Source organism: Ceratotherium simum, chromosome 33 (assembly GCF_057802395.1).
Source record: "Ceratotherium simum simum isolate JZ-2026a chromosome 33, ASM5780239v1, whole genome shotgun sequence".
NCBI classification, from domain to species: Eukaryota; Metazoa; Chordata; class Mammalia; order Perissodactyla; family Rhinocerotidae; genus Ceratotherium; species Ceratotherium simum.
In genome coordinates, this window is record NC_141932.1 from 12,784,636 (window position 1) to 12,808,003 (window position 23,368).

Genomic DNA, 23,368 nt, shown 5'->3' on the forward strand with positions numbered 1-23,368 from the left:
GTTTTCTCAAATCCAGTCCAGGTTTTGTATCAGCCCCTTGGCTTGTCTAAGTCTTTACCCCACAGGAACAACGAAATCCATTCCAGGTTTTGGCTGCAGCTTGAGCAGCCTTTACAGCTCCGTCTCCTATAGCCCCATCTGTCCCTCTAAGATAGCGGTTCCTCCGGTTCCTCCGCCTCCCATCATTAAGCACATGCATTCTTGAGTCTTCACTCTGTTGCCCCTTTTCTCTGATGACCTACAGCCCCTCTATCTGGAGTTTCCTTTTTTTGTATAAAATTCACCCCTCTTTCAAGTGACCTGCTGGTTTGGGGTTTTAGTGGCTCACATATTCTACTGATGGCCATTCCCCCTTCCCCACATCTGAGACCTGGAGCAGACATCTTGTGGGGCCCTGCTGGATCCCAGGCTAGTGGATGCCAGAGCTGTGCCGCACCTTCAGCAGCCCCTCCAGAGGACGCCAGACTAGCAGATTGTGGCTACACTGCCCACCCTTGGTTAATGGACACCCAGTCACTTACTGGCCTTGCTGGTGGCCTGCCATCACTCGTATGAGGGAATATCTTCCACATTCATAACAGCCCAGTTACACTCTGTATGGCTTCTGAAAACAAAGCACCAGCACAGATGGAGAATTTTCCTTTGTGGTCACCAAATATCATGCAAGGGGATCAGGCTATGCACCACTAGGGCTATGCAATAGAGAAGTGAAATAGGCTCATTGAGGAAAAACACACAAATAGGGAAGATGTAAAATATGAACTTATGGCAGTATTTTAGGTTAATTCCTGAAGAATCTAGCCTCCTCTTCAATTAAGGGACTTGTGTTTTCCAAATTGGTTTATTAGGTGGAAATGAAGCAAGAGGTTTTAATTCTCCATTTTGATGACTCATGTCAGATTTCTACCCACCAGACCTGGAGTTTTCCTGTTATATACTGTTGAAATTAATAAAAGAAACCTTAACTAAATTGGAGTCAGGAAGGCCTGTAGGGGGAGCTCTGACCCCCATCATAATCGTCAATTACACCAAACAGGAAGAACAGGCTCTTGCATCTCCGACAGGAAGTAAAACCACTTTACTTCTGAAGGAAGATTTCTCTCTCCACCCAGCAACAGCCCGGCCAATGAGAAACACTGCAGCTCAGCCAATGAGAAATGCCGCAGCTCAGCTAATGAGAAACGCCACAGCTCAGCCAATGAGAAACGTCACAGCTCAGCCAATAAGAAACACCACAGTTCAACCAATGAGAAACGTCACAGCTCAGCCAATGAGAAATGCCTCAGCTCAGCCAATGAGAAGCAGTTGCCCCCCCTGACCTATTACTTCCCCCCAGTGGACCTTCCTTTAGAACAGCCCCTCCCCACTCCCTCTTTTTTTCTATAAAGGCAGCTCCTCTCTTTTCTTTTCTGGATTTGCCTGTAGTTTGCCATTGCATGCACATCTGGAGTTGCAATTCTTTTGGCCATTCCTGAATAAACTCATTTTGAGATAAAATAACAGGCAAATTTGATTTTTAAGTTGACAACAGATATCTCAATAGAGATAAATTAATACAAGGGTCTCAGATAAATTAAATGGGTTTCAGAAAACTGGGAAAGGAGTAGAAAGAAACACAGAGTCAGCACAGAAATAATAACTGCACAAAGCAGGTATCACCCCCTGGACTGGGGAGACAAAGGGAAAAGAATAGTTATCAGAACCTAAAATCTCGGAAACGTGCCCCTATAGAGCTGAAACCCAGACTAGAAAAAGGGGCTGCCTGGATGGAGCTGGTGTGACTGAGGGCAGACAACAAAACTAGTTCCAGGAGTGCTTGGGGCAAAGCTAAAAGCTGCAACTAACAGCTGCTGTCAAAGGGAGCACTGTTCTGGGGCGACGCTCAGGAACTGGAAGCAGAGAGGAAGGAGCAAGTCCCTCCTTCCTCCTCCAGCGCCGGTCTCCTTCTAGCGCCCCCTTTAGACACAGCGTAATATGAACCCAGCTGGCAAGGCAGAAACGAGGCTTGCCGAGTCCCAGCCCCAGTATCACAGAGCGGAGTATAGAAGGGCAGATTCGGAGCTGAGAGACAATAGCTTAATAAACCAGCGTGCCGACTGAGTGAGTTCCTAGGGCTTTGTAGCATCTGACATTTCTAAATACAAGCTGGTGCTTTACCAAGGCTCTGGATCCAGATTGCCCAGATTTCTCTTCAAACTCAGCCACTTCCTAGCTGTGTGACCTCGTGTGAGTCACTTTTCTGTGCCTCGGTTTTCTCATCTGCAAAATGGAGACATTCGTACCTACCTTATATAGTTCTCATCACAATTCATTGATTTAGTTCTTGTTCTTTAGCACTTGCCAGAACACAGGGCCAGACACATAGAAAGCACTCTGTGTTCACTGTTTTATTATTATTATTGCCACCATTGTCATTACCATTATTATTTCCACTTGGGTTAGCAAGAACTAATTCAGCGTCTTCCAGAGAAATCTGGCTCCCACATAACACTTGGCAACATTGCAAAGCTACTCTGCACCCAAAGTGGCAGATAGTTGGAATTCCTCCAATTTGGAGAAAGGATGTTTTGGTTTTGATTTTTGGATGTGTTGGTTGTTGGTGGCTTTCTTGCTATTTAACTAATAACTGCCGTCAGTTCAGCTTTGTCATTACCAGTTTAGTTTGTTATGGGTTATTTAGTTTAAGTGCATGTATAATGATGTATATTTGCCTCAATTCTGTGTGTGCGTGGCCTGCAATTTTCCACTAATTAGACTTTTTAAAGACACATATGCAGTTATCTACTCAAATTTGCATCATCTGTTCCCGGATTGCCAAAGCAGATGTAGAGAGCGCCCACCCACCCCCACTTCAGGAAATAATTTGCTTTTTATCACTGAGTTTCTTTTCCACTGGCAAGTAGGAACGAGGGGGGTTGCAGATGGTTGGGGTTCTTGTCCTACTGAAGCGAGAGCCATCAGAACAGTGCAGACAAACGTGCTGCGCCTGAGTCACACAGGAATAGTAGAGCTGAGAAGAGGGAACAGACCCTAGGATACATGAAATATAGCAGCAAACCAACCAAGCAAACCCACCCCCAGCTTGAGCCCCCAGCCCCAAAGGATCTAGACCCCCACGAGTTCCCAAGAATCAAGCATCCAGACCCTACTCCTCTCAAATGGCTTTATTTCCCCAGTGTGGGGAGCTGTGAATGGGGTCTGGGGCCCTGTATCCCCAGGGCCCTGCAGCCTTCTCCCGCCCACCAGGCTGTGGCAGGGCTTTCAGAGGGGCAACGCCAGGGCTCCAGAGGCTGGTCTTCCCAAAGGGGGCTGGTTCCTGGAGGAGCGGGCCTGCTGTGGCTGACATGGATGACACTCCCGGCAGTGGTCCCGACAGCAGCCCAGGTAGTGGTCCAGGGGCATGGGGCCTACCTCAAGGGAAAGGCTGCCAGCTGCGGGAGTCGAGGACCAGCTGGGCCTTACTCCGGGAGCAAAAGCTCCCTATGAGGGCTACTCCTTGAAGTCCGCCAGCAGGGCTCAGTCTAGGGGGAAGAGAGGAGAGAGAACAGGTGGGGAGCACGGAGAGGAGGACAGAAAAAATGGGAGACTGGCGAAAAGAAGGAAAAAGATGCACTAAAAACCTGAAGGAGACCGAGAGAGTGAACCAGGGACAAAGGGTAGCAAAAGAGAAAAACACTCAGCGATACGGGAACAGAGACCCGCAAAGCAGAGACACAGACGTAGGTAGGGACAGAGGCGGGAGAGGCACGCAGTAGACCCTCCACACTGACCTTTGGGCGCAAGCGGGGACGGGGGTGGTGGCCCCCCTGGGGGAAGCAACGCAGAGCGGCTCATGGCTTCGGCCATCCAGCCCAGGACACGGCTGCAGTACTGGACCTGGGAAGCAGGAGAGACATTACGGCACCAACAGGATCCCCACTGCCCCCCACCGCGGCCACACTCCCCTAGCCTGGCCTGGGGTTCTCACCTCCTGTTCCAAGCCCTTCAGACGCTGCTCGTACTCGCGGATCTGTCTCAGCTTCTTCAACGCCGTGTCCACCCTGGGGACACAGGGCTTCAGGCCGGCGCCGGCATCCCTCCAGCCCCGGCATCCCTCCAGCCCCGCCCCCTCGGAAGCCCCGCCCCTAGAGCTCCGCCTTCCTCCAGAGCATCCCAGGAGCCCGCCCCCTCAGGCTCCGCCTCTGGCCCGGCTCTTTGTAAGCCCCAGCCCCATTCTCCGCCCGTCAGGGGTCCGCCCCCGAGGCCGGAAGCCACGCCCCCCGCCAGGCCCCCCCTCACTTCTGCGAAGTGCGCTTCAGGCGCTCGGAGTCGCTCTCCCGCATGTTCCGCGCGCGCGCCAGCAGGAAATTCTCCTTCTGCACCGACTCCCACGTCAGCAGCTTCCGCTCAGCTTCCTTCGAGAGGCGGACCCCTGGAAGGCGGGGTCAGGACGGAGTCAAGGGGTCTGCCCGCCCTCGGTCGGCCGCCTCCCAGGCCAAGCCTCCCCACCCCAAACTCTCCGAGCGCTCTCCCAGACCACGCCTCCGTGTGGTTCCAAGCCACGCCCCTAGTACTCCACGCCCCGCCCCTGACAGCCTTAGCCCTGCCCACTAGGCATCCCGGGCATCCTCCCCACCCTATTTATGCTCTTCCTTCTCTCTAGGTCCCGCCCCCTCTGTTTCTCTCTTTTGGGCCAAGCCCGGTTCTCACGAAAGTGCTCGAAGACCGGGGATGACGGCAAGCTGGCCCGGCTCCTGCCCAATCGCCGGAGGAGGAGGTGCACGTGCGAGATGATGATAAGGGGCGGGGCCAGCGCAGGACGAGAGTGAAATTCCCGGATGAGGCTGTAGCGCTGCGCCTTCCAGTAGAGGTCACTGTTGCCCTGTACTTTGCCAAAGGTGTGGCTGTGGAGAGCAGAGGTGAAGGGTCACCTGAAGTGAAGGCGCGGTCAGATGCAGGAGATCATGGTTAGATGTCAGGCAATGTCTGCCTGAGGTGCAAGGCAGTAAGCAGATGTTAGGATCAATAAAGTCAGAGGTTATTACAGAAGTTGGGTTAAGAGGGCCAAGGGTCAGATGTCAGTGGTCAAGTTGGGGATGGCGTCATGAATTAGGATACAGGTTTGAGTCAGGTTCAAAAGTCAGCCTGGACACAAATAACTAAAATCATAAATGAAAATGGGGACATTACTACCAACCTTACAGAAATATAAAGGATTATAATAGAATATCAACAAATGTATGCCAAAAAATTAAATAACCTAGATGAAATGGACAAATTCCAAGAAACACACAAATTACCTAAACTGACTCAAGAAGAAATAGAAAATCTCAAAAGAGACCTATAACAAGTAAAAAGATGGAGTAACTAATCAAAAAGGTCCCAACGAAAAAAAAAGCTTCAATGGTGAATTCTACCAAATATTAAAAAAAAAAAAAAATTAACATCAATCCTTCTCAAATTCTTCCAAAAATTAGAGAGGAGAGAACACTTCCTGGCTCATTCCATGAGGCCAGCATTACCATGATATCAAAGCTAGACACAGATATCACAAGAAAAGAAAATTACAGACCAATATACTTTATGAATATACTTGCAAAAATCCTCAACAAAATACTAACAAACCTAATTCAGCAGCATATTAAAAGGACTATACACCATGACCAAGTGGGATTTATCCCAGGAATGCAACGATGGTTCAACATAGAAAAATTAATCAATATGATATACCACCATAATAGAACAAAGGAAAAAATCACATGATCGTCTGAGTTGACACAGACACACAGAAAAGATATTTTACCAAATCCAATACACTTTCATGATTTAAAAAAAAGAACTCAGAAAAGTAGGAATAGAAGGAAATTTCCTCAGCATGGTAAAGGGTACTTATGAAAAACCCACAGGTAAGTAACATCTGTGGAAATTAATAAGAGAAACCTTATCTAAATTGGAGTCAGGAAGGCCTATAGGAGGAGCTCTCATGCCCTATCACACATCATCAGTTACACCAAACAGAAAGAAACAGAGGGTTGCATCTCTGACAGGAAGCAAAACTTCTACCAAAGGAAGATTTCTTTCTCCACCCGGCAACAGTCCAGCCAATGAGAAATGCAGCAGCTCAGCCAATGAGAAGCCGTTGCTGCCCTGAACTGTTACTTCCCTCCAATGGAGTTTCCTTTAGAACAGCCCCTCCTTACTCTCTCTTTTTCTCTATAAAGGCAGCTCCCTTTGCTTGTTTGTTGGATTTGCTTGTAGTTTGCCACAGCATGCACATCCTGAATTGCCTTTTGGCTATTCCCAAGTAAACTTGTTTTGAGGTTTTTCAAGTCAACACATCATTCTCAATGAAGAAAGATTGAAAGCTTTCCCCTAAGATCAGAAACAAGAAGGGCTGGCCCAGTGGTGTAGCGGTTAAGTTTGCACATCCTGCTTTGGTGGCCCAGGGATCACTGGTTCGGATCCTGAGCACAGACCTATTCATGGCTCATCAAGCCATGCTGAGGCGGCATCCCATACAGAAGAGCTACACTCTACAACTATGATACACAACTATATACTAGGGCTTTGGGGAGAAAAAAGAAAGAAGAGGAAGATTGGCAACAGATGTAAGCGCAGGGCCAAACTTCCTCAAAAAAAAAGAAAAAGAAACAAGATAACGATACCCACTTTCACCACTGCTATTCATCATTGTACTGGAAGTTCTAGCCAGAGCAATTAAACAGGAAATAAAAGGCATCCAAATTAGAAAGGAAGAAGTAAAACTATCTCTATTCACAGATGACATGACCCTATATATAGAAAATCCCAGAGAATCACAAGAAAGCTACCAGAGCTAATAAATGAATTCAGCAAAGTTGCAGGGTACAAGATCAACAAACAAAAATCAATTATGTTTATATACACCTTCAACGAATAATCCAGAAAGGAAATTAATAAAGCAATTCTATTTATAATAGAATCTAAAAGCACCTAGGAATAAATTTAACCAAGAAGGTGAAAGACTTATACACTAAAAATTACAATCCAATGCTGAAAGAAATTTAAAAGAATACCTAAATAAATGGGAAGACATCCTGTGTTTATGAGTACGAAGACTTAATATTGTTAAGATATCAATACTACCCCAAGCAATCTACAGATTCAATGCAATTCCTATCAAAATTTCAACAGCCTTTTTTGTAGTTGGGAAAGCTGATCCTCAAATTCTTATGGAATTGCAGGAGGCCCTGAATAGCCAAAACAATCTTGAAAAAGAACAAAGTTGGAGCATTCACACTTTCCAATTTCAAAATTTGTTACAAAATCAAAACAGTGTGGTACTGGCATAAGGACAGACATATCAACCAATGGAATAGAATTGAGAGTCCAGAAATACACCCTTACATCTATGAGTGTTATGACTTGAATTATGTCCCCCCAAAAATGATATGTTCAAATCCTAACCCCTATGACCTCAGAATATGACCTTATTTGGAAACAGGGTCTTGACAAAGGTAATCAAGTTAAAATGAGGTCAATAGGGTTGGTCCCTAATTCAATATGACTGGTGTCCTTATAAAAAGGGGAAATTTGGGTAAAGACATGCACACAGGGAGAACACCAAGTGAAGACAAAGGCAGAGATTGCAATGATGCATCTGCAAGCCAAAGATTTCCAGTAACCTACTAGAAGCTAGGAGAGAGGCCTGGAACAGATTCTCCCTCACAGCCCTCAGAAGGAATTAACCTTACCTTGATTTTGGACTTCTAGCTTCAGAACCACGAGACAATTAATTTCAGTAATAAAGCTACCCACTTTTTGGTGGTTAGTTAGGGAAGCCCTAGCAAACTAATACAACGGCCAATAGATTTTTAACAAGGGTGCCAAGTCCAATCAGTGGAGGTAAAACAGTCTCTTCAACAAATGGGCCTGGAACAACTGGAGTTCCACGTGCAAAAAGAATGAAGTTGGATCCCTACCTCATGCCATATACAAAAATAAAGTCAAAATGGACCAACAACCTGAATATAAGAGCTAAAACCATAAAATATAGGGTAAATCTTCATGACCTTGGTGATGGGTCTTTAGATACAACACCAAAAGTACAAGCAACAAAAGAAAAAATAGATAAATTGGACTTTATCAAAATTTAAAACTTTTGTGCATCAAAGAATATTATTAAGAAAAGAAAAAGACAACCAATAGAATGGGAGAAAATATTTGCAAATTATATATCTGATAGAAGTTTAATATCCAGAATACATAAAGAGCTGCCACAACTCAAAAACAAAAAGGCAAACAACCTAATTAAAAAATGGGCAAAGGACTTAAATAGACATTTCTCCAAAGAAGATTTACAAATGGGCAATAAGTACATGAAAAGATGCTCAACATCATTAGTCATTAGGGAAATACAAATCAAAACCACAATGAAATGCCAGTTCATACCCACTAGGATGGCTATAATTTTTTAAAAAGGAAAATAACAACTGTTGGTAAGGATGTGGAGAAATTGGAATCCTCATATATTGCTAGTGGGAATGTAAAATGGTGCAGCTGTTGTAGCAAACAGTTTGGTGGTTCCTCAAAAAGCTAAACATAGAACTACCATATGACCCAGCATTCTATTTTAGAAATATACCCAAAAGAAATAAAAACAGAGACTCAGACACATGAACACCAATATTCATTGCAGCATTGTTTACAATAGCCAAAAGATGGAAACAACCCAAGTTTCTATCAACATATGAATGGATAAACAAAATGTCTTAGATCAATACAATGAAATATTATTCAGCAATAAAAAGAAATGGAGTGCTGATAGATGCTAAAACATGGATGAATACTGAAAACACTATGCTAAGTCAAATAAACCAGACACAAAAGGACAAATGTTGCATGATTCTTCTTCTATGAAACATCTAGAATAGGCAAATTCATAGAGACAGAAAGTAGATTACAGGTAACCAGGGACTAGGGGAAGGAAAAATGGGGAGTTATTGACTGCTTAATGGGTACACACTTTCTGTCTGGAGTGATGAAAATGTTTTGGAAATAGTGGTGACGGTTGCATAACAGTATGAATGTAATTAATGCCACTGAACTGTACACTTAAAAATGGCAAGAAGGGCAAATTTTATGTTATATATATTTTGCCACAATAAAAATTTTTTTTAAATATTCAGACTGGGCTCAGGGAGAGGACAAGAGTCCAAAGTTCAGGTCAAGAGCAGAGTCTGGCTGGGTTTGGGGACAAGCCATAGTTAGACTTGAGGCAGAGTTCAGGGACTAAAGATAGAATTCATTACGCTGGGATCAAGAGTCATGCTGGGGTCAAAGGTCAAACTGGGATCAAAAGTCACATTGGAGTCAAGGGCCATGCTGGGTGAGGTCAGATCAGAGAGCAGTTGAGCCTCACCTGAACATGGCGATGAGCAAATTGACCAGCAGGATGTTGGCCACGAGCAGGAAGATGACGAGGAGGAACAATACCAGCCAGTTGGCATAAACCCTGACGCAGGAACCCGCCTGGGCCCCCTCTGGGTGCACCTCCTCCGATGAGCAGTTGCCATTCTTCATGAGGGCCACTGTGAAGGGAGACAGAGATGGGGCCAGAGACAGAGACCTAAGGAAGACAGAAATCCAGAAGGGAGTGGGGGAGCAGAGACCCAGAGAGAGGGAGACAGAATCCCAGAGTGAGAAGGCCAGAGCGAGAAGGAGACAGAGACCCAAAGAGACAGAGGAGAAGTCAGAGACCCAGAGAGAGAGAGACAGAGACTTCCAGAGAGGAGCATAGAGATCCAGAGATGGGGGAAGAGAGGGGAGACTCAGAGGGAGGGTGTCAGTCCCTCTCATCCCTCCTTACCGTCCATGTCATCTTGGGGGATCTGCCCAAAGATCTGCAGGTAGGGCCGGTAGAAGACGCGGCGCAGGATACCTGGGAGGTCACGATCCCGGGGCCTAAGGAGCCCCTCCGTGGCCACCCCATAGGCAACCAGCCACACGCAGAGGAAGAAGAGGAAGAAGAAGACGTCCTTCATCTGCGGGAAAGGAAGATGAGACCAAGCCTGGCCTCGCCCTTCCCTCCCCTGGCTCCTCCCCTCCCACTTAGGGCCCCGCCCGTCTCCCCTCTGGCCCCACCCTTCCTACCTCTGGCCCCGCCCCTCCCATTTAGGGCCCCGCCCGTCTCCCCTCTGGCCCCACCCTTCCTACCTCTGGCCCCGCCCTCCTCTCTCCTGGCTCCGCCCCTCCCGCCTTGGGCCCCGCCCTCCCCTCCCTGGCCACGCCCTCTCCGGGCCCGCCCTCCTCACCATCTTGCTCACGATGACGATCTTGGGCCCCAGCTGTTTGTTGACGGTGAAGATATGCAGCAGCCGCAGGGTGAAGACCATGTAGTCGAGGCAGAGGACAGTGCGGGCCAGGTCATACAGGCCTGGGGTCAACCTGGGGTGTGGAGAGATGCAGCAGGGGTCACTCAAGGGTCACAGGGTGCAAAGGAAAACCCGAGGCTTCCCAAGCCCAGCCTTGAGGTGAGGCTGTGGCCTCCCCGGGGCCGGAACCGGGAGCCTCCGATTCACCCGGGGTTTACTCAGATTTCATAGGGCCAAGCTGGGCTGCGCAGGGCGCTGGCACCCGTTAAATAGTGGCTGCGTGAACGACGGCCTTAGCAAAAAGCTGGGAGGTCCCTGTAACAATCAAGTTGGAAAAACTGCTGGAATATTTGTCCAACCTACAAAAGGCAAAATGTAGAGAGTTCCAGCAAACCAATAAGCAGAAGACAAACGACCTAACAGGAAAGCGGATAAAGAATAACACAGAATTCACAGAGTAAGGTCAAATGGCCAATACGTCAGCAATCCCTATAGGGAAAATAAAACTTATATCCCTATTTTGCATCATCATGTACTTAAACTTTGGATGGATTAAAAACTCAGAGTGAAACGCAAAATACTAAAATCTTAGGAACAAAATATAGAAGAATTTCTTCATGAGCTTGAGATAGGATAAGATGCCATATAAGAAAAAAATCTTATATACAAGACACAAAATCACAATAAAGGAAAAGAGTGAATAATTTGACTACTTTGAAATATCAAACTTCTGTGAATCAAAAAATAACATAAATATGATGGACTGAGAAAGGCCAAAATTTCTGCCAAAAATGCATAGCCTCAATTTGAGGGAACACCAGACAAACCCAAATCGAGGCAAATTCTGTAAAATAACTGGCCTGGACTGTTCAAAAGTGTTATGGACATAAAAGCCAGAGAAAGACTGAAGAACTGTTCCAGATTAGAGAAGACTAAGGAGACATGACAACTAAAGGCAACATGGAATCCTGGACTGGCTCCTGAACCAGAAAAAAGACATCAGTGGGACAATTGGTGAAATTTGAATAAGATTTCCTGGATTTGATCATGTAAGATGTTAACATTTAGGGGATCTCGGTGAAAGGTGTTTGGGAATTCTTTGTACTGTTTTTGCAACATTTTTTATGTGTCTCGGGTTATTTCAAACTGAAAAGTCAAAGAATAAAAGAATGTTTAAGATAACATACAAAAGTGAAAAGACAACCAGCAGATTGTGAGAAGATATTTTCAACAAAAACACCAAGGATCAGGATCTTGAGAGTAAGGAGAGCCATTACCAGTTTATATATATAAAGAGATCAATGAAGAGATCAATCCACACAATAAAATAAAATTTTAAAAAACTGGGGCGAAGGATATAAAAAGACAATTGACATAAGTACACGTAGCTATTAGGTATGAAAGATGCTCAATTTAACTAGTAGTCGGGGATGCACAAATTAAAACAAGGAGAGGTCATTTTTACCCAACCAATTGCCAAAAAGGGTAAAGGTTAAATAGCTACAAAATTTTAGATTGAAAGTATTGTCAAGCATGTCCTCAAGGGGGCACTGTCTTACCCTGATGGTGGGCCTGTAAACGGATGAAGCTATTTTACAAGGAAATCTATCCACATGGAGAATATATGTACCCTTTGACCCACAAAGTTTACAACTGGGATGTAAAATTTTATTGCTTTGGAATAATAAAAAATTATAAACAATTGAAACGTCCATCCAGAAGGGGTTAGCAGGTAAAATGAGTCATCCATTCAGTTCTGGAGATCATTGGAAACTTCTCCCTTGTGAGCCAAGATCTTTGGATTTTTTCCTGTGCAATAATTATTCCTTCATCTAGAAAACAGTGAGCTTGACAAAGTGTCTCATATATCACACATACTCCTAGAGCATGGTAGTATATGGCCTTGGCCTTTTCATCTCAAAAGATACTTTATACAAAATACAAGGATAAACAGAAGCAGTGTTCTGCAAAACTCTCTTATCTTGCTGTTTGAAGAAATTATTCATGTCGGATTACTTTGTAGCATTTCTAAGGGTATAGAGGAAGCAGGCCTCTCAGTGTGTCCACTGAGAAAAGGCGGGGGGGGGGGAGGTCATTGCTGTCGACCATCCAGCTTATAAAAGGGGGTGTCAAGTCCCTTCATCCCTTGTAAATAGTCACTAGGTTGTGTCCACAGAGCTCTTTGCTCGCCTCAAAAGGAGCAGTGTCCTCACTGCTAGGACTCTACAAAGAAAAAGAAACTTTACCCGCAGAATACTGGACCCAGAGCAGCTAATATCTGATTATATCTTCCTGTTATCTTGAGTAGAAAGTGAAAGAGACTTTGTGGAAAACTTTTGGCCTCATTTCTATCTCTTGAAGTTCAGAATTTTTGTCTTGCTGCCTTATGAAAAGCATTCATTCATTAAATTCTGATCTTTAGCCAATGACAGCTAAAACCCCTTCTTCTGGATTCCGATGCAGCATCTTCAAAGAATAAGGTATATTTGCAAATACCGATGTGGAAAGAATGTCAGGACATATTGTAGAGAAAACTAAGAAGTTGCAGAAGAATACATAAAATATAATGTTATTTGTGTATAAAAGAAGTATGTGTATCTGTCCATGTAAATGCATAGAGAAAGAACAGGCAGGATGTGCACCAAACTGTTGATGGAGGTAACTGCTGAGAAAGGGAGGATTCTTGAAATGATTGAGGAAAATCATTGGTTTCTGTTCTATGTCCTTCTTCATTTGTTTAAGCTTGTTCAATGAGGACATATTTCTGCATTTCTTTGGTAATAGACTGTATTTCAAAGATGTTTTAAGTTATGGGAGATGGGATAGATGCAGCTTGAGGAGTTTATAATCTTGTATGAGGAGAGAGAGAGCACAAGCCATCCTCAGAGCACCATCTGAGGTGATCTAAGGACATTAGGGGACACAAAGGAAGGACCCAGAGTCTGAGAAGGATAAAGGAAGGCTTGCAGAGACAGAGACAGCAAAGCTGAGGCCTAAAAGAAGTCAGGAGTTGGCTTGGCCAAGGAGAGGAGGGAACAGTGTTTCAGGAAAGGGAACAGCATGTGCCAAGACCCAAAGACAAGACAGTTTTATACCCAAAGATGTTTTAACTTGCCCTTTGCCCTCTCTCTCGGCACCACACAGTATAATCTGGAAACTATGGAAGAAATGAACTAACATTATACAGCCCAGTCTGGGCAACAGAAAATATTTGAGGGTAATTCCTCAATATTTGTTTTTATAAATTAGCTAAGAAATAAGCAGAAACGGTCACGGTTTTTATGGACTAAAAAGCTGACAGAACATTCAAGCCTCTCTGATGAAATCTGAATCTACGACATTTGACCCAAGAAAGCTAGACATGAAAGAAACAAAAGCCACAAAGTAAAATTCACAAGCACAGACCCCAGATTTTGGCAAAATTCGATACAGACACAAACACGAACGATGAACCAAATATTTGTCATAAAACTTAATAATAACTAACCAAATGGAAATAATTTCAGAAACTGAAAATGAAAATGAGTGAAGCTAGTTTAAGCGCCCTGCATATAAAATCGCTGGCGGTCACTCACCGGCAGCCCACGCCCAGCAGGAAGCAGGTAAGGGCCAGCAGGTCGCACTGGTTCCAGGCGTCCGAGAGGTACAGCTGCAGCCGGCGGCGCAGCAGCGCGCGCCGGGGGCCCGGCCCGGAGCCCCCCATGGCCGGGCCGCCCCAGCCGCTGCCCAGGCTCTGCCGGAACTCCTCGCAGAGCAGGGTGAAGGCCCAGAAGTAGAGCAGCAGCTCCAGGAGCCCGGGCGGCTCGGGGTGGAAGTCGATGAGCAGCACGCGGGCGAAGAGCAGCAGGAAGAACAGGTAGCTCACCACGTTGCCCATGAAGGCCGTCACCGGCGCCCTCCAGAACTGGGGCCAGCGGCGCAGGCGCGGGGGGCACCCCCCGCAGCAGCCCCGGTGGCCGGGCTGCTTCAGCACCTCCGAGGGCGTCTTCTCAGGGGGGTCTGCCGGCCTGGGGGAGAGAGGGAGAGGAGGGGGGAAGGCTCGACCTGACCTCTGAACCTGACCTTGACCATTATCAAGACCTTTAACCTTTCACATCTGACCTCCTCCATCTTTACCACTTCTGACCCCGCCTGACCTGAAACTTAAGTCTGATGTCTGCCATCTCCTTGACTTTTGACCCCTGTATCTGACCTCTGACCTCTGAAATCTCCTAGCATCAATCCTGCTGACCTTCCACCTCTGACTTCTTCCTCTGCCCTTCTGGCCTCTAACCCCTGGGATGACCTCTGACTCTTGTTTGGCTTTTGACTCCAAGTCCCTCTTCTTTCACCTTCACAATCTCTGACTCTATGTCTGACCTTGGACCGTCTACCTGACCTCTCACCCTCAAATATGACCTCTGACCTCTCTCTTGCAGGACCTCGGCTCCCCAGGTCTGAGAACTCAGTCCCTGAATATTAACCTCTGACCCACAAATTCTGATATCAGATGATCCAGCCCAGTTTTCTCACATAACTCTTCCCTCCCCATGTCTGATCTCTGACCACGCAGCCATATTTGGCTTCTGAATTCTGACTGTCTTGGTCCACTCACACGGCTGAGCCTTCTCCCCTGAGTTCTGATCCTCTACCCCAGGTTCATCCTGACTCTTAATTCTGACCTCAAATCAGAAATGCCAACATGAGTAATACTAATAATAATAAACTCAAAAAGCTAACAGGAAAAAGAAACCGGCTTGAACAGGCATCCTCTCTTTATAAACCAAGCAGAGGGCTGGCCCCGTGGCTTAGCGGTTAAGTGCGCGCTCTCTGATGCTGGCGACCCGGGCTCGGATCCTGGGCGCCCACTGACGCACTGCTTCTCCGGCCACATGGCCACGTCCCACATACAGCAACTGGAAGGATGTGCAACTATGACATACAACTATTTACTGGGGCTTTGGGGGGAAAATAAATAAATAAATCCTAAAAAAAAAAAAAAAAAACCAAGCAGAAAGATAAAAACCCAAAAGTGGAAACAACCCAAATGTCCATTAACTGATGAATGGATAAATCAAATGTGTTCTATCCACACAATGGAATATTATTCAGCAATAAAAAGAAATGAAGCACTGATCCAGGCTACAACGTGGATAAATCTTGAAAATATGATGCTAAGTGAACAAAGGCAATCATAAAAGACCACATAGTGCATGCCTCCATTTATATAAAACGTCCAGAATAGGCAAACCCATAGAAAGTAGATCAGTGGTTGACTGAGGCTGGAGGGAAACGGGGGAAGGAGAGTGACTGTTAATGTGTACAAAGTTTCTTGTTGCAGCAATGACAATGTTTTAAAATTAATTGTGGTGATGATTTCACAACTCTGTGAATATACTAAAAACCTTGTACACCTTAAATGGGTGAACTGAATGGTATGTGAATTATATCTCAGTTAAGCTGTTCTAAAGAAAATAAGTGGAAAGAATGGTTAAAGGTAAAGAGAGTGAGAAGTATTGGAGAAAGGGGGTCAGATGCAGAGAGACCAGCCCCCTAATGACGAGGAGTACAGTCCTGGGGTTTCCCATTTCACCCTCCGCAGGGTCTTGACAGCGAGAACGTGTGGTGGGTCAGAATACTTCCCAGCATCTGCCATCTTGACTCACCCACAGCCAGGCCACACACAGATTCCTGGGCCTATCCCCACGCCTCCCGGGGACAAGAGCCAGGGATCTGTCCTTTTATGGAGCTCTCCCTGGAGGTGGCTCTCCACAGTGACTAAGAGCACAGATTCAGGCATGATACGATCTGGGTTCAAATCCCACCTCTACCACTTACCAACCACATGTGATCTGAGGAGAGTGACTTAATGCCTCAGTTATTTCATCTGTAAAATGGGGATAATAATAGACCCTACTACATAGGATTGTTGAGAAAATTAAATGAACTTATTTTCAAAAGGATTTAGCACAATGGCTGCCCATTGTAAGTGTTCTATGTCATCGTCATCGTCGTCATCATATGGTGCAACAGTTGGGAAATCACTAGGCAAGGACACCATTATTGATCCCGACACTGGGGTCTTCCAGCCAACCTTTTCCAGTGGTCCAAATTTTTTTCTTAGTTTTCTGTCTTGACAAATATTTTGCATTCTTTGTGCATTGTCTCAGAAAAAAAAATATACATATATATACACATATATTTAAATTTGACATTTCATGAGGTATGTCATGGGTTTTACAGATTTCTGGCAGTCTGATCATGTTCCTAACAGTTACCAGAAACATTTTTTCTTCTGGGATATTGGAGGGTGAGGTCCCTCCCTGTCCCCATTTATCTGGCTAAAGTAGAGGTGGAGGATGCAAAGATGGGTATAAATGTGGGCCTTTTCCTCTGTTTCTCTATTACTGTAGATTTAGACCCTTATACCTACATACACACATACGAACACACCATTCAACAAAATAAATAGTAAATATATTAATAATAGCAGCAGTAATAATAATCCCTGTTAACTGAGCACTTACCATGTGGCGGGCACTACGATATGCATTTTATACACATGGTCTCCATTACTCCTCCCACCGCCCCATGAGGCATTGCAGTTCATTGTACGACTGTGCACTAAATATTCTGGTTCTCCTCCAGTGGGAGAATTAGGAGCTAAGGAATCACCAGATGACTTGGTTTTACCAATGAGATGTGGGCAAAAGTGACACCTGTCACTTCCACTGAAGAGCCAGTCCCTGGTTCGCCACTTCTCTTTTCCCTCCGCCATGAGACCAGCGGCATCTCAGCTAGAAGGGGCTTGCTTATCCCAAAGCAGAGACCACGTGGAGCAGAGCCACGGCCAACCTACAGCTGGAGAGTGAGGGAGAACTAAACCTTCGCTGTTGCCAGCCACGGAGAGTTTGGGATGTTTTGTTGTTGCAGCATTACCCACCCTAACCTGACTCACACAGGTGCAACCTTCTCTGTGCCTTCTTCTTCCTCTTTTTTTTTTTTTTGTGAGGAAGATCAGCCCTGAGCTAACATCCACGCTAATCCTCCTCTTTTTGCTGAGGAAGACCGGCTGTGAGCTAACATCCACTGCCAATCCTCCTCCTTTTTTCTTCCCCCAAAGCCCCAGTACATAGTTGCATGTCATAGCTGCACGTCCTTCTAGTTGCTGTACGTGGGACGCGGCCTCAGCATGGCCAGAGAAGCGGTGCGTCAGTGCGCGCCCGGGATCCGAACCTGGGCCGCCAGCAGCGGAGCGTGCGCACTTAGCCGCTAAGCCACGGGGCCGGCCCTGCGCCTTCTCTTTATAGAAAAGAGAGCTGAGGCCCAGGGGTGAAGTCACTGCCAAAGTCTCAGTCAGGATTTGATCCCAGGTCTGCTTGCCTCAGAGCCGCCTCCTCCCGCACCCCCACTCCGCAGAATTATCAGAAGATTGATAAATATTTTACTTCATCTGTTTGGGCCTGATTTTGATAACACCTTCATGGGCACCAAAGCATAGAGATTAAGAGCAAAAGCCCTGGACTCAGAAAAAAAAAAATAGGCAAAATATCCCAAAATGAACCAAATCCATGCAGCTCCACTTGCGATACCGAGACGGAAGTACATGTAGCGTGAAGTGAGTTGATTTCCGGTGAGGAACTCCTTGGTGGCAGAACCAAAGCTTGAATCAAGCCTTGAGCTTGGCATTTGGGAAACTTCCTCAGTATCTTCAGTGGCTTCAGGAAACCACTATCTCCTGAAGCCCCACTTCTCCCCTCCAGCCTTGCTCACAGTACCTGGTGCTCCTGGAGATGCCCAGGGTGCCCCACCTCACACGGTGCTGGTGCCTCACTCACCCAGCAGGCCCTTCCCCATTGACGTCTGTATCCATGTCAAACATCAGGTCCTTCTGTGTGGACTCCTCATCTGACTTTCTGGAATGGAGGGAAGCACAGAGGGAGAAATGGGGGGAGGGGAGAGTGGAAGAGGAATTCTCCAGAGAAACCCAAACTTCTTCACCCAGAGACATGGCAGGGAGACACAGAGGTGCCCCCCGAGTGTCACCCCAAAGGGACCTTCCCCCAGAGCCATGGTCAGAGGGCAGAGGAACTGACCCTGGAGATACCGCAGAGAGCCCCCAAAAGCTCACCTCCCAGAACATGCCCCCAACTTGGGAAGGAAAAGAGAGTAAATAAAGAGGGGAAGCACTGGACAGATTACGCAGAAAGGCGGCCAGAAGTGAGCAGGAAGGAGAAACTGAGCACCCCTCCTGCCAATCTGACCCCAAGGCACTGACCTGAAGTTGATGAGGTTGGTGTAGATGAGTGGGGGGCAAAAGAAGGCGAGAACCAGGGCCCAGATAGGCGTGGTGCTGTCCATCTCCCCCCACCACTTCTGTGTCAGCAGAGACTGTGGGATGTGGGGAGGATTAGGAGTCTGAATCTCCCCATAGCCCCTTCCCGAAGACCCCAGGCAAGGATTGGGCCACAGCTCCAGAGCCCAGAGCAAGCACTCAATGCAAGGACCATAACTATCAGAGGCGGATGAAGGTGGTCAAAGGCGAGGGCCACCTGTCCCAGGTTTTAGCTAATAGAGTTAGACAGCTAACATTTATTAGCACAATATGCCAGATATTGGGCTAAGCACTTTACATAGATTAGCTCACTTAACCCTCACCACCCCCCAGGAGGACAGGTACTAGTATTTTCTCCCTTTTCACAGATGGGGCACAGGATGGTTAAGGAAGGTGAACAAGCTGGAATCCATGTTTAACCACTTTCCAAAGCAAAGGACTCCGGGTAATTATTTGAAAAGGCCATCAAGTCATTCCAACAAGTGAGGGCGGGACTTCCTGTTGGGTAGACAGAACTTCCTGCACAGAGGGCGGGACTCTCTGAGCCCCTGTCAAATTTAGATTAACGATACTGAGAAAGCTTTCAAAACGTCAGGATTGGGAGGATGGGAGAGACTGTGGGGACAAGTAGGGCTTCCCAAAGGATGGGATTTCCTATAGGAAGGGCGGGATTTCCTAAACCAGAGTTTGTCTTTGTCCAGAACACGATGTAATTGTCCACTGAGGTCATTCTACATGTTGACACCTAAAACTGGGACCTCTTCAGGAAGTGGGAAGGACTTCCTGTGTGAGAGGCAGGACTTCCTACTAAGGTCACCAGGAATTCCTGTATCTGGACTAGAACTTTTTAGGAAGGTTGGCTTTCCTGTGGCAGGGAGTGGGGCTTCTTATGGGAAGAGCAGGCTTTCTGGGAGAGGGCTGAGGCTTTGTAGAGGAGGGGTGGTCTCTGGAGGAAAGGCTGATCAAGACCATGGGCTGCCCACAATGGCAAGGGCTCATCCTCCATACTTCCCAGAGTCCAGTTGGGAACTCTTTGGGATGTTGGGGTCTCAGAGGCTCACCTGTATCCCATCCTGGGCAAAGAAGGCACGGGCGTCAGCCTGCATGGCAAGCTGGAAGCAAGTGGCATCCCCCCAGAGCGGGCAGCGTCGGAGGAGCAGGCGAGCGGCCCGTTCCTCACTACTGCGGTAGCACTCGCCAAAGAGGTCTGGGGGCAGAGGATTTATGTGAGACAGAGGGAAAGGAGTGGGAAGACAGGATGAGGGGAGAAATGAGGAGATTGAAGGGGGGAGCAGGGTCATGAAAGGAGGAGTGGGGAGATGCACAACCCCCTTCATGCAGCTCCCTGTCCCGGCCCCCAGGCACCTCTGCCCCACGCACCAACACACAGCCCCTCAAACTTGGCCGCCAGTTCCTTCCTCCGTGCTGCCTCCTCAGCCTCAGTCTCCAGGCGCGCCAGCACTCGGAGCAACAAACAGGCCCCAAGAGCCGAGGCCACAGCATTGGAGCCCTGGAGAAACAGAGAGGGGTCATGGATAGGGTCAGAGCTTGATGAAGTAGGGGGGAAGCCTGTGATCAAGGGAAGGGACGGAGCCAGATGTCAGAAATTAACCAAAGTCATCAGAGGCCAAGGATAAAGTAATGTTTGTAGATGGATCTGGAAGAAACTGGACGTCAGGTGAAAATGTCAGAAGTCAGGTGGTTCAGAGATCAGGGGCTAGGCTGGAGCTAGAATGACATCAGAGGTCACAGACTGGTCAAAAAGCAATTGGAGATGTTGCCTAAAATGGCGGAGTGGAGAACTTCAAAACTCCGTCCCTCCACAAAAGCAACAAACAGGCTGGCAAGAGCTGTCAGAATCAACTTTTTGAGAATTCTGGAATCTAATATAAAACTTACAACAAACAGGAGAATGCTTAATGAGAAATGCTAAATTTCAGTAAAAGAGCACTGTGACATTTTAACTAACCTGCTTACCGTCGCCAACTCCCCAGCTCAGTGGCGGCCTTAGAGGCAACAGCCCACATTCCTGGAGGAGGTTGTTGGTATCAGAGAGAGTAATTCAGATCTTACTCTTAAGTAATTGTGGTTGTGTCTATGGACCTAGCTGGTGGCTCCTTGAAGGAACAGCTCAAGGGCTTGCCTTTGTTTCAGTGGTCTTGGAGCTTCCCAGAGCAGAAGTGGCTTCCCAGGTGGTCTTTGAAAGCATTTAAAGGCAAATGAATTAGCCTTAGCTGCCTGAGGCAAAAGAATAACAGTTGAGGCAAGCAACAGATAGACTGAATGGCTTAGGAGGGAAGTGGCTGGGGCAGGAGATACTTCGGGGAATAAGGGGTTTGAAAATCTCGTTTAGCAGGGAATCTGGAAGACTACACGCATGACCAAGATTGGAAAGGACTAGAGAAAACCCTAAGCTTTCACCTCTGGCTGACTTTTAGGCTCAGCAAAAGCAGGAAGTGAAGGCTAAGGTGGAATTGTAAACAGCCTGCCTAAGTGTTGAAAGATAGCTCCATCACAGAGCCAATCTCCAAACTGGAAGAGTTTTGCCTCCCCCCCCCCCCAGGCATTTAAGGACGGCTCTGTCAAGTCACTAGCTGACTACTTAACTAACAGAACAGGGACTTGAAACCAGTGGCCAGATAGCCATAATGATTATTCTTAATAGTCATGTAGATAAGCAATATATTATCAGATTCCCACTAGGTTCTTTATAGATAACATCTCTGGCTCACGTCACCATGGTATCAGGTGTTTAACTTGTTTTTCCAGGAACTGAGAGTGGACTCCTTGTCCAGTTCAGGCCAGTTGAGACCACCGACCCATCAACTGGGCCTGCACTAATGTCCGAAAGGTCACCCTTTGACATCACGGGAGGCTGAAAACTCCACCCCCAGATCATGCTAATGCCACCACTTTGTGAATATGCGTCCCATGAAGAGCCACAAAGCTCGACTATGCTTGTGCAGATCATCAATTCTCTCACTTCTCCTTACTTCCAATCATCTATCCCCACGCTCCAGACCACCCTGCCCCTCTATCCCATAAATATCCCTAATCCTCATATTTGGGAAGACGGATTTGAGACTTGTTCTCCCATCTCACTTGGCTGCCTTGTGAATAAACCCTTTCTCTGCTGCAAAGCTTGCCGTCCCCATGATTGGCATACTTTGTGGCAGGCAAAAAGAGCCTGGTGTGGTAACAGACTTCAGTGGTCACACATGACAAAGAATACAGACTTTACAAAAATAGCTTAGAAAAGTCACTAAACAAACAAACAGCAGTAACCCATGACAACCAGCAACAACAAATCCTGGAGGGAGGTGCTAAGTTGATTTCCAGATTTGCCATATTATAATACTCAAAATGTTCAGCTTTCAACAAAAAATTATCAGGCATGCAAAGAATCAAGAAAGTATGGCCCACTCACTTATTAAGAAATTAATAGAAACTATTCCTGAGGAATAGCAGACACTGGATTTACTAGACAAAGACTTGAAATCAACTGCCTTAAATGTGTTCAAAAAGCTAAAGGAGGGCCGGCCCCGTGGCTTAACAGTTAAGTGCGTGCACTCCGCTGCTGGCGGCCCGGGTTTGGATCCCAGGCGCACACCAACTCACCGCTTCTCCGGCCATGCTGAGGCCGCGTCCCACATACAGCAACCAGAAGGATGTGCAACTATGACATACAACTATCTACTGGGGCTTTGGGGGAAAAAATAAATAAAATTATAAAAAAAAAAGCTAAAGGAAATCATGGACAAAGAACTAAAGGAAGCCAGGCAAATAATGTCTTGCCAAATAGAGAATATGAATAAAGAGATAGAAATTATAAAAAGGAAACAAATAGAGATTCTGGAGCTGAAAAGTGCAACAACAGAAATGAAAAATTCATTAGAAGGGCTCAACAGCAGCTTTGAGGAGGCAGAATAAAGAACTTGTGAACTTGAAGATAGGTCAGTTGAGATTATCCAGTTTGAAGTGCAGAAAGAAAAAAGAATGAAGAAAAATAAACAGATGCTAAGAGACCTGTGCGACACCAACGCATACCAATATATGCATAATGGGAGTCCCAAAAGAAGAGGACAGAGAGAAAGGAACAGAAAGAATATGTGAAGACACAATGGACTAAAACTTCCCAAATCTGATGAAAGACATGAATCTATACAGCCAAGAAGATCAAGGAACTCCAAGTAGGATAAATTTAAAGAGATCCACATTGAGAAACTTTATAATCAAATTGTTGAGAGCCAAAAACAAAGAGAGAATCTTGAAATCAGCAAGAGAAGTGACTCATCACACACAAGGAATGTCATTAGGATTAACATATATAATATAAGGATGTACACCTGAAATTTATATAATGTTATAAACCAATGTTACCTCAAGAAAAAAATAAATTAAAGAAAGATAAACATGTAGGATTAAATAATTATAATATATATAATAATAATAAAACTATAAAACTCTTAGAAGAAAACATAGGGATAAAACTTTATGACCTTGGATTTGGCAATGGTTACTGAGATATGACACCAAAAGCCCAAGCAACCAAAGAAAAAATAGACAAATTGGACTTCACCAAAACATAAAACTTTTGTGCATCAAAAGACACTATCAACAGAGTGAAAAGACAACCCACAGAAAGGGAGAAAATATTTGCAAATCATCTATCTGATAAGAGATTAATATCCAGAACATATAAAGAACTCTTAGAATTCAACAA

At 46.0% G+C, this 23,368-nt stretch overlaps 1 protein-coding gene across 3 annotated transcripts in view; it reads right to left on the reverse strand.

Annotated features, from left to right (window-relative positions):
• Window positions 1-3,149: 3,149 nt before the first annotated feature.
• The window catches only part of TRPM4 (transient receptor potential cation channel subfamily M member 4), a 39,848-nt gene continuing 19,629 nt past the window's right edge, over window positions 3,150-23,368 (reverse strand). For all 3 annotated transcript variants that reach the window (XM_087421389.1, XM_087421388.1, XM_087421390.1), the window contains 13 exons: window positions 20,026-20,155; window positions 19,707-19,852; window positions 18,589-18,701; window positions 18,149-18,226; window positions 13,907-14,338; window positions 10,272-10,404; window positions 9,827-10,001; window positions 9,380-9,548; window positions 4,690-4,883; window positions 4,279-4,411; window positions 3,968-4,040; window positions 3,771-3,876; window positions 3,150-3,521 (listed from right to left, as the gene is read on the reverse strand). In XM_087421389.1, coding sequence (XP_087277515.1) covers window positions 3,517-3,521; window positions 3,771-3,876; window positions 3,968-4,040; window positions 4,279-4,411; window positions 4,690-4,883; window positions 9,380-9,548; window positions 9,827-10,001; window positions 10,272-10,404; window positions 13,907-14,338; window positions 18,149-18,226; window positions 18,589-18,701; window positions 19,707-19,852; window positions 20,026-20,155 — 1,887 coding nt within the window. In that variant the 3' untranslated portion in view covers window positions 3,150-3,516. The remainder of the gene's footprint in view (window positions 3,522-3,770; window positions 3,877-3,967; window positions 4,041-4,278; window positions 4,412-4,689; window positions 4,884-9,379; window positions 9,549-9,826; window positions 10,002-10,271; window positions 10,405-13,906; window positions 14,339-18,148; window positions 18,227-18,588; window positions 18,702-19,706; window positions 19,853-20,025; window positions 20,156-23,368) is intronic.